The following is an 11268-nucleotide window of genomic DNA, read 5'->3' on the forward strand; positions in this document are numbered from 1 at the left end:
GGAAAGAGAACATAGTTTAAAAAGCAACATTCAATGTTCTATTATAATTTCATATTTTGGAAAATGAAAGGAAAAAAGATACCAGTATCGTTTTTGTAATTTAAATGGCAACAAAGCAAAGCTCAACAAAATGATCTTGGGTGGAGGGTGGTACCTGGTACCACGGGAAATCCTGCGAGGGAGGGAGGGTCAGGATGCAGGGGGCTCCAGGGAGTGAGTAGGGGCATCTGTAGGATGGCCTGGAAGGGGAGCTGGCTGAATGCAGTAGTTCATCCATTAAGTCTTCCCAGAGCTCCTGCTGGGTGAAAGGGATGTTCTAGGGACTTCCCTGGAGATCCAGTGGTTAAGAATCTGCGCTTCCACTGCAGGGGATTTGGGTTTGATCCCTGGTTAGGGAACTAAGATCCTGCATGTCGTGTGTTATGGCAAAAAAAAAAAAAAAAGAAAGTCATGTTCTAAGTGTGGGGGACAGAGTGGAGACTGAGTAAGAGCCTGTCTCGATGCAAATACAAGACCAGCCACATCAGTGTATAACTGGGGTAGGGATAAGTGCTGGGGAGAAAACTCGAGTGAATGGTTACTGAAGTGAGGTGCAACTTACGTGGGGTGGTCAGAGAAATAGACATGGTCTGCGCAGAAGCTGCCTGGAGTGAGGGCGTGAGTTTGGCAGGTGTCAGGGAAGTGTTCCCCACGGAGGGAGAAACGCAAGACCCCCCCTCCCCCGCCCCGGCTGTTGGAAAAAGCTCCACAAGTATGAGAAACAAACAAGGAGGCTGGTGTGGCTGTAAGGGAATGAGCCAGGGTGACAGCAGGAGATTAGAGCATGGCTAAGTCCTGCAGGGCCTTGCAGGCGAAGACAAAGAATTGGGGTTTTATTCTAAGTGACACGGGGAGCAATTGGGGCGGGGGGTGGGGGCTTTGCAGGCAGCACCGTGATCTGATTTATGTTTCACAAGGTGAGCAGAGTTAGAGAGGACGTAAAAGAGAGAGCAGAGGGGAACAGGCAGCTCATCTCTGCAACAGCCAAGGAGCCCCCGAGGCCCTGTCTCTAGCCCGCGGGGTCTTGGTCTTGCCCCTGCAGTTGCCCCCGTGATCCTCCTGGAGTCCCACTGTGCGGCGGCCCGTGACGCGGTGCAGTGCCTGTGCGTGGTAAAAGCCAACCCAGAGCCGTCCGTGGCCTTCGAGCTGCCCTCGCGTAACGTGACCGTGAACGAGACGGAGCGCGAGTTCGTGTACTCGGAGCGCAGCGGCCTCCTGCTCACCAGCATCCTCACGCTGCGGGGCCAGGCCCAGGCCCCACCCCGGGTCATCTGCTCCTCCCACAACCTCTATGGCACCAAGAGCCTGGAGCTGCCCTTCCAGGGAGCCCGTGAGTGGTGTGGCCTGGGGCTGGGAGTCAAGGGACAGACAGGACCCCTCTTGGATCCAAGCTCCCCTCCCCAAGGCTGATTACCAGCCTCTGCGTGTGGGTCAGGCTGCGCAGTTGATCGGGTGGTAAAGATGCCCTTTCCAGCCAGTTAGGAGAGGCTGCCCCGAGCTTGCCTGTACTTTACTGGCCCCTCCAGCCGCAAAGGCCTTCAGGCTAGCCAGTCAGTGCAAGGATATGCCAGCGGTGTAAACATTTGCCCTCTCACCCCTGCCCCAGCCTGCCTCCTAAGAGCCCAGGTGTCCTCACTCTCACCGGCAGCCCTGAGGGCACCTGGGTCTTCTCTTTCCTCAGATCGCCTGATGTGGGCCAAGGTTGGGCCCGTGGGAGCGGTGGTTGCTTTTGCCATCCTGATTGCCATCGTCTGCTACATCACCCAGACGCGCAGAAAGTGAGCGGCCTTCCGGGCTGAGCTGGGGCAGGGCAGGGTGGCCTCCAAGGGCAGGGTGGGGGCAGAGCAGCTGGAGGCTGGGGGTGGGCAAGGGAGGGCGGATTCTGCTCTGAGAATGTTCAGCTGGGTGGAGGAGAGAGGGCCCCGGCTAACATGGGCCGCCGTGGTCGGGTCACGCATGCCAGTGCCTGGGCCGAGCACTTCTCACCAGTCAATACCTGTGCCCCGCATCCTGTGCTGTGGCCTCCTGCCACTCCGGTGTGATGGGGAGAGCCGGTACCCCTGGCTTGCAGCCAGAACATCAGTCACAGTTGGTTCCGGAAGCCCCAACGATTACACATATCTGTGGTATCAAAAACGCTCCTCAGGGACTTCCCTGGTGGTCCAGTGGTTGGGACTTCACCTTCCAGGGCAGGGGGTGCGGGTTCGATCCCCGGTCGGGGAGCTGGGATCCCACATGCCTCGTGGCCAAAAAACCAAGACGTAGAACAGAAGCAATATTATAACAAATTCAATGAAAAGACTTTAAACATGGTCCACATCAAAGAAATCTTAAAAAAACAGAACAAAACAAGACAAAACAAAACGCTCCGCAGTCCCAAGCCACATCCACCTGCCACAGGTGCGCTGCTGTTATTTTTCTTCCTTGTGGTGCGCACACATCAGCTCTCCTGACAATTAATTAATCTCCCGCTCCACATCCTGGCGGCAAGGGGTTGCGGATAGCCCCAGAGCGAATGAGGAGAACCCAGAGCAGCCAGGCTGGGGTCCTGAAAGTGGCAGAGACCAGGGCCCAGGTGGCTCATCCTCAGCTGTGAAGCAGAGGAGGGGTGGGCAGTGGTGGACAGGAAGAGGCTCCTCACCAAAGGGGCTGGCTGCCCATCTTAGAGAGGCGGGTGGGAGCAGCTCTGGGGTCCCTTGGGCCAAACTCCTTAGGTAGATGGGGTTGCAGATAGAGAGGGGAGTGGGGGGACCTGGGGGTCCCACCGGAGCTGACATGTCTTGCCCCGCAGAAAGAACGTGACAGACAGCCCCAGCTTCCCAGCGGGGGACGACCCCCCCGTCCTGTTCAGCAGTGACTTCCGCATCTCTGGGGTGCCGGAGAAATATGAGGTGAGGCCGGAACCCTGTGGCGCTAGGCTAGCTGGAGATCCTGTGTGCCAGGGACCCCGAGGGACTGGGGGGGACCTGGGAGGGACCTGGGAGACCCAGGGGCAGAGGGGGAGCTGGCCCCGCAGAAGGGAAGGAGGGGTCGTGAGGAGGGCTGGCTCGGCCCTGGGCTGGGAAGGGGCGCTCAGGCTGAGGCCTGGCAGGGGGCTGTGGAGCTCGGGGCCCAAGAGAAGCCCTCATCCACCCTGCCTGCGTCTATGACTGCATCTCCTTCTCCAATAGTCCAGAGAGCTCTCTACCCTGGAATGAGCACCCCAGGAGGTAGGTTCCGGGGGCCTCAGTGTGCCCACCTCTGGGCCCTTGTTGGGCCCTGGGGTTGGCGTGCATGTGTGTGCGTCCCCGTCAGGCGTCTAGGTTGGTCCCCACTTCAGTCTGGCTCTGCCCAGCACTCCTGGCCTTGTCTATTCTGTCCCATTGCCGCTCCCCTCTGTGTGTCTGTGGCCACTGTCCTGTGTGTGTGTGTGTGTGTGTGTGTGTGTGTGTGTGTGTGTGTGTCCAAAGGTGGGGGGTAGGGATGGAAAGCGTGACAGGGAAGCCGAAGTTGCACCTGCAGTATCTCCCAGGTTGAGGAGGGGGACCACACCAGACCCAAACATACTGAGTCAGGCATTTACAAAAATTGGGGAAGGTGGGCACCCGGCCAGGTGGCTTTAATCTAAGAGCATGTTATGGACTGAATTGAGTGCCCCCCCAAATTCCTATGCTGAAGAAGCCTTCCTGGAGACGTTGAATTTGTGGGCGACTTTCAGGCTTGGCAGCGAGGAGGTTGTTTTGCGTAGGGGGGATCGGCACAGGCAAGAGCTCCAGAGTGGGACCGGGGACCGTGGGGCTGGCTGGGCTGGCGGAACTTAAGGAAGGAGGCTCACACAGGACTCAGCTCTGGGGGGGTGCAAGCCGCTCCAGCCTTTGCATCTGGCAAGGGTAGAACAGGACCTTCTAATGGGTTGGTTCCCTTCATAGAGTGAGAGGCGCCTGGGATCTGAGAGGAGGCTGCTGGGCCTTCGTGGGGAGCCCCCAGAGCTGGACCTGAGCTATTCTCACTCGGACCTGGGAAAACGACCCACCAAGGACAGCTACACCCTGACGGAGGAGCTAGCCGAGTATGCTGAAATCCGCGTCAAGTGAGGGAGCCGGGGGCAGCCCGGATGGCCACCACCCCTTCAGGACCCTCACTGGCCCCCACTGGCTGTGGGCTTCCTTCCTCCCCAAAGTGGCAGGGGCTGGGGCAGGAAAGGGATGGGGCAGGTGACAGTGAGGTCCTGGGGGCCTGGCCTCCCCCTCCCTCCCAGCTGCCCCCGCCCTGCCAGCGCCCCAGCTCTGCATTGTGGCTCCCCTGTAACCTCCTTTAACCTCATCTGTCTGGAGGGGAGCCCGTCTGTCCGTGTTATTTATTGCTACCCCTGCCTGGTCTCTTGTCCCCATACCTGGCCCCAGGGCCTGTACGGAGGAACATGAAATAAATGCCCTGAAGCCAAACACCCATCTAGATCCTGATGATTTCAGACCCGTCCTTGGGGACCCTGCCACACCCCCCCGTCCTTGCCCTTCCTTGGGTCCTCAGAGATCCTAGCCCTGAGCCCAGGCCAGCCACCCTTATGTTGCTTCCACTCCGAGCTGGCAGCTGGTCCACAGTAGGTCATTTTTGACTGCTGGGTGATTTCACATCCCAACCCTCATTCCTGCCCCTGCCACAGGTGGAGCGACTGACAGCCCTGGGCTTGCGCTCACACACTGCCACATCTCACTGAAAGAGATGCTGGCTGCTTCTTCTGAAGGGGCCTGGCTCCTGACTTGTCACACTGCTCACCATTTCCTGTTGTCACACACCTGGCTGGCTTCACTCACTGACATCCCCCCCTGTACCCTGCGGGTTGCAGCGGGGGCCTCAGATCTCAGTGTTTCATGAGCCTGTGTCGGCTTGACCGCCGTGTCTCATATTCATGCTGTACTCTGCAGCTTCAATTTTTTTTCCTTTCCTTTTTTTTGTAAAAAAAAATTAATTAATTAATTAATTTTGGCCATGCTGTGCGGCATGTGGGATCTTAGTTCCCTGACCAGGGATTGAACCCGTGCTTCCTCCAAGTGGAAGCACAGAGTCCTAACCACTGGACCACCAGGGAATTCCCAATCTTTCAAACTTCACTTGGTTCAAGAAATATCCATCAGGCATCAGCTGTGTATTGAAGCCCTTTAGGAAGCTCAGGCTATCCTGGGAAGGGACCTCCAGGACAGTCCTGTGAAGATGAGAACGCTGGGGCTCAGGGAAGCCAGGTGATTTTCCCAGGGTCCCAGAGCCAGGAAACGGTGTGGCCAGACCCTGGACTCAGGTCTCCTTGAATTTAAAGAAGGCCAGACTCACTGGCATGAACTGGTATCAACAGCTAACATTTTTGTTGAGCACTTACTACGTGCCATGTGGTTCTACCTGGTTTATATGAATTCATCTCCATTTGCTTTCCCTAACGACTACGACAGTGGTTCTCCAAGTGGGGTCCCTGCACCAGCGGTAGCAGCCTCACCTGGGCACTTGTCAGAAAGGCAGATTCTCAGGCCCCACCCAGACTGCAGGAATCAAAACCTCTGGGCTGGGGCCCAGCAGTCTGTGTTTTGACGAGTCCTCCTGGTCACTCTGATGCACTGACGTTGAGAATCTGGAGGAGGCAAGGCATAGAGGCTGCATCACTTCCTCGAGGTCTCCCAGCTGCAGCCCCGACTTGAGCCCCCGGGGCCTGGCTCTGGAGCTCACGCGCTGACCACTGTACGTCACTGCTGTTTCAGTGAGAAGCAGCGGGAGCTCGTGGGTCTGAAGGTGCCGAGGGGGTGGTAAGAATAGAGCTGCAGGGCTGAGGGCGATGCCAGCAAGGTTCCTGAGGAAGGTGGTCCTGCCCTGGTTTTTGAAGAGCACGGAGGACACAACAGAGGCCGAAGTCGAGGTGTAGAGGCAGAAATAACCAAACTGTGTTGGAAAGGAAGGTGACGAGGCCGCTTCGGCTGGAGTGGGATGTCCACGTGCATGAGAAAGGAAGAGAGGTGCGTGGTAACAGGGCCGTGGGCAGTGGGGCGGAACCCCACCCTGAGGCCTACCCTTTCCTCACTGAGCTGGCAGTCATGCAGGGCGAAGGACATTAAATAAATGACCGCAGGCAGAGCGCCTGGCTGCAAAGTGGGACCCCTGCTCCCAAGGAGAAGCACAGGGAAGGTGGGTAGAGCCTAGAATGGAAGTGTGACTTAGGGTCTCGGGGTTGGGGAGGCGTCCCTACGGAAGGAAAGTCACTCGGGGACGCCCTGTGTGAAGGCCCCAAGTGGGAATGTGTTTGGCAAAGTTCCAGGAGCTGAAACAAGGCTGGAGTGGTCAGAGAGGGTGGCAGAGAACAGCAGGGGCTTCATAGCAGCCACACTAGACATTTCCACCAGAGCTCCCGCGCACATGCAGGGGCCCCGCCCTGACACACCTGTCCCCCGACAACAGGCCCTGGCTCCAGCAGGTCTGGCCTGGGAGGAATGACCCTAAGGACTTCACCCTGAGAGGCAGAGGAGTGTCAATAATCAGGGACGTACAGTCAGAGTAACCCTGTGCTGCCCGCGGTGCAGCCTGAGCGCTGCCCAGGTGAGCTGGGTGTCCCCAGGAGGGGTGTGGAGCGACTTTTACATGAATAGTCATGCTTTATTTAGTCTGTATCAGAGCAAAAGGAAAGCAGCATATCAAACATTGTTTTTTGATAAAAGCTTAGGATGAGGCTGAGTTAAAAAACCAATCAAGTGTATTGATTTAAAGAAATGTATGAAATAAAAGTGTTTCAGGCGGTTCACAGACAGGTTAAAAGTCCTGAAGGTCACAGGCAAACCTTTAAAGTTTGGAAAGCAGTGATGTGATCTGACACAAAGACCATCTCTTAGGAGGGACTAACGTTCAGTGATGACCCACAATTCAGCTATCACACTCCGCCCAGTGCCTGGACCCCCCAGAATTCATCCACTCTGTCCACACGTGGTTACTGAGCACCTACTCTGTGCCAAGCCAGTGCTGGGCTCTAGGGATGCCGCACTGACCAAAAGAACCGCACTCTGACCTGGTGGAGCTGACATCCTGTGGAAGAGATACACAAAGACCAGATAAACACGTGGTCAGATAGTGAGTGTGCTAAGAAGGAAGCTAAGAGAGATAGAAAGACAGAGTGTGCTTGCAAGGCGGCCGATTTAGAAAGCGGTCATCTGAGTAGAGACCAGAAGGAAGACAGGGAGGGAGCTCTGTCGATTTCTGAGGAATGTGGGTCCAGGGAAAGCCAAGATCAGGTGCAAATGCCTAGAGTGGGAATGTACTTGTCATGTTCATGGAATGAGAAGGAAACCAGTGTGCGTGGAGTGGGATGTAGGAGCCAGAGCGGTTGCCCAAGGGAGCCCGATCACAGAGGGGCTTTAGGTCACAGTCAGGACTCAGGGTTTTACTCTGAGTGACCTGGGGAGCTGCTGGAGAGTTATATGCAGAGGAACGTTATGGAGGGGCTGGAGGTTTCAGAGACCCTGCTGGCAGCTGTGTGGACAGTGAATGCAGGGGATCAGTGGCTGCAGGCAAGGGGCTCGGGAGGCCACAGCTCTTGTACAAGAGAGAGGAGAAGTGGAGATGGGAGAGCAAAGAGCATCAGGACCTACTCCAGAGGGGGAACGTATGGGACTGGCTGGTACGGAGGGGAAGGAAGAGAGGAGTCCGAGACGCTTAGATGCTTAGATCTAAGGACGCTTCCTTGGATGCTGGAGAGGCCGAAAGGAACTAGCTTGGTGGAGAACACAGCATGCTCTGCTCAGCACGTTCAAGGACAGGCAAGCCTGGCGGGACCCCTCCCTGGGGGACATTTCAAGCTGAGGAACAGTCAGAGTGACTCAGAGGGACGGGGACACGTGCAGGAGAAGAGGTCTGGCTGCACTGGAATAGAGGCGAGCAGGTGTCACGGTTGCGGCTGTCGGGAGGGATGGGCCACCCGATGCAGGAGGGAGGATGACCCGGCACCAGGCATGACAACATGGACCACTTTGTCCCTCGCCTCCCGCCAACATCCTGGTCGCTCCTGGCTGAGAAGAGCCATCCCTGGTCGCCCCCCCACGCTGCCCCGAGGACCAGTGCCTGGGGTGGGTGGCTCCATTATCACCATCAGTGAAAGGGCTCCAGGCCACGCTGGCTACTCCAAGTCTCCTCTTCTGGGGAGGCGGGGGTGGGGGGGACTCACAACTCTGCCCAGGAGGATCCAAGCCTCCTCCTTTCCCCTCCTTCCTCACTCTCAGTTCCCGTCTGCTCCCCAGAGGGGAGGTGACAACCTCAGCTCATGGGCAGGGCAGCAGCCGAAGAGAAGACCCCTCCCCCAGCCCCCTCCCATCCCCAGAGTTTGGTGGGCCCGGAACATCTTCGCTGGAGAGCAGGAGGGGAATCACTGTTTCGTCTCAAAGGGCCTCTCTGTTAAACTCAGGCTGGAATCGAGCAGCCAAAGGTATGTGACGTGATGTCACCATGGAGTGTCGGTCAAACAGAGCAAGGGACTGTTGGTAATAATGACGGCTCACTTTTACAGAGTGCTCATTTCATGACGGCCACCCTGCAAAGCGTTTCGCCTGCTCGCGGTTGCTCACGGCACACTCAGGGAGTCAGAACCGCCAATGTCTGCATCATCCTTAGAGGGGAAACTGAGGGAGGTCACAGCTGACAGATGGCAGGACGGGGATTTGAGCCCAGGTGTGTTTACCAGGTGCTTGTCATTCATATGTAGCCGAGTGCAGCACGTGTGTGACCTCACTAGCCCTGTGAGAAAGGCACTGTCATCCCCATCTTTCAGCCTGGACAGTGGGCTCAGAGGGGACACACAGCTAGGTGCGGAAGGCAACCCAGGCCTCACGGTGGTGCTCCCAGGTGCTTGGTTCCACTGCTTCCAGGGCAGGGTGGGGACAGCCAAGCCAAGTGACCCAAAACAGAGACCATCTACCTCTTTGGAGGGAAGGATGTGAAGGCACCAGAGCTACATTCCCAGGAGTCCTGCTTCCCCACCCTTTCCTCCTCCAAGCAGCCCTTGGCCTCCAGAAATCACGGCACGTCCATGAACCCCCTGCCCAGTTTCCTCCTGTGGCAGGAGCGTCAGCAATGCCTGGAGCTGTGCCAGCAGAGGCCTCAGACGCTCCTTCTAGGTGATGAGCAGGACTGTGGGTCCCCAGTGGGTCCCAGAAGACTTTTGGGATCTTGTCCCTTGGCCTGGGAGTCCCCCATTGAGATCACTGGGGTTTGGGGTTTTTAAAAACTTTTTATTTTGAAATAACTAACTATAGACTTACAGGAAGCGACAAAGATAGGAGAGTCTTTGTGTGTGCTGTGTTGAGCTTCCTCCCATGGTTACTTGTTACATAATTATGTTTAGTACAACCTGTGTGTAGTTCTAAGTCCTTTTATCTCTTGTCTAGATGTATGTAACCCTGCAGTCAAGATACAGAATTATTCCATTACCACAAAGATCACCCTTGTAGTCACATCCACTTCCCTTTCCTGTATTGTTTCTAACCCCTGGCAACCAGTAATCTGTTCTCCATCTCTACTGTTTTGTCATTTCAAGAATATTACATAAAAGGAATCATATGGTACATGACCCTTTAGGACTGGGGTTTTTTTAACTCAGTAAAATGCCCTTCAGAATTTTACAAGTTGCTGCCTGTCCAATACCTCATTCCATTGCTACACAGTACTCCACGGAATGGATGTACCACAACTGTTGAAACATTTAACTATTGAGGCACGTGTAGGTTGTTTCCAGTTTGGGGCTATTACAAATAAAGCTGCTATGAACAACAATGTACAGGCTTTGGTGTGAACATAAATTTTCATTTCTTGGGCATCAATACCTAGAAATGCAATTGCTGAGTCATTCGGTAGGAATATTTCATTAGTTTTTCAAGACAATTACAAACTATTTTCCAGAGCGGCTGTACCATTTTACATTCCCACCAGCCATGCATGAATGATCCAGTTTCACTGCATCCTCACCAGCATTTGATATTGTTATTATTTTTTATTTTAGCTGTTTCGTTGGTATGCAGTGATTTGCATGGTCTTGATTTGCATTTTCACTAATGGCTAGTGGTGCTGAACGTCTGTTCACAGGCTTATTCGCCATCTGTGTATACTCTCCGGTGAAATGTCTTTTCTTGTCTTTTGCCCATTTTCGAATTGGCCATACAATCCACCTACTTAAAGTGTACCCTTTAATGGTTTTAAGTATATTCACAGCATTGCACCACCATCACCACAGTCAATTTTAGAACATCTCATCACCCCAAAGAGAAACCCGAGTCCATTAGCGGTCACTCCTGGTTTCCTCTCGACACCACTACCCCAGCCCTAGGCAACAATTAAATCTACTTTCTGTCTCTACAGATTTTCTTTTCCTGGACATTTCATAGAAATGGAATCATACGATTTGTGACTTTTCGTGATTGGCTTCTTTCACTTAATGTTTTCAAGTTCATCATTTTGCAGGATCTCTACAGTGCTTGATTTCTTTTTATTGCCAAATAATATTTCATTGTATGGATACACCATATCTTCTTTATTCATTCATCACTTGATAGACATCTGGGTTGTTCCCATTTTTTTGGCTTTTATGAATAATGTGCTATGAATATTTGTGTTCAAATTTCTGGGTGGGTGTGTTTTCATTTCTCTTGGGTATATACCCTAGGAGTGGAATCACAGAGGTAGATGGGAATTCTGTTTAAGCATTTGAGAAACTGTCTTGAGACTGTTTTTCAAAGTGGCTGGACAATATTACATTCCCAGTAGCAATGTATAAAATATTCCATTACTACACATCCTTTCCAGCATTTGCTACTGCCACTATTTTTTAATTTTACCTGTCTAATAGGTGTGCAAGAGTGATAGCTCATTGTGATCTTAACTGGCATTTCTCTAAAGGTTAATGACGTTGAACATCTTTTTATTGGATTACTTTTTAAATTGTATTTATTTATTTATTATTTATTTTGGCTCTGCCGGGTCTTATTTGCGGCGCTCGGGATCTTTGTTGAGGCATGCAGATTTCTTACTTGCGGCATGCATGTGGCATCTACTTCACAGACCAGGGGTCAAACCCGGAACCCCTGCATTGGGAGCACAGTGTCTTACCCACTGGACCACGAGGGAAGTCCCTATGTGATTATTTTCTATCCATATAGCCTCTCCAGTGAAATGTCTCTTCATGCCTTTTGCCCACCTCTTTTTTATTTTGCCCATCTTTTTTTTTTTTTTTTTTTT

At 53.7% G+C, this 11268-nt stretch overlaps 1 protein-coding gene across 2 annotated transcripts in view; it reads left to right on the plus strand.

Annotated features, from left to right (window-relative positions):
- MAG (myelin associated glycoprotein) overlaps positions 1-4463 on the plus strand; it is a 14347-nt gene extending 9884 nt beyond the window's left edge. The window contains exons 8-11 of one of the 2 annotated variants that reach the window (XM_007470984.1): positions 1082-1369; positions 1721-1817; positions 2831-2930; positions 3948-4463. In XM_007470984.1, coding sequence (XP_007471046.1) covers positions 1082-1369; positions 1721-1817; positions 2831-2930; positions 3948-4112 — 650 coding nt within the window. In that variant the 3' untranslated portion in view covers positions 4113-4463. Of the gene's footprint in view, positions 1-1081; positions 1370-1720; positions 1818-2830; positions 2931-3209; positions 3237-3947 lie in introns of those variants that run through there. The other variant, XM_007470985.1, reaches the window with a different exon arrangement.
- The last annotated feature ends 6805 nt before the right edge of the window (positions 4464-11268 follow it).

This window comes from Lipotes vexillifer, unplaced genomic scaffold, assembly GCF_000442215.2.
Source record: "Lipotes vexillifer unplaced genomic scaffold, Lipotes_vexillifer_v1.1 scaffold182, whole genome shotgun sequence".
Classification (NCBI taxonomy): Eukaryota; Metazoa; Chordata; class Mammalia; order Artiodactyla; family Lipotidae; genus Lipotes; species Lipotes vexillifer.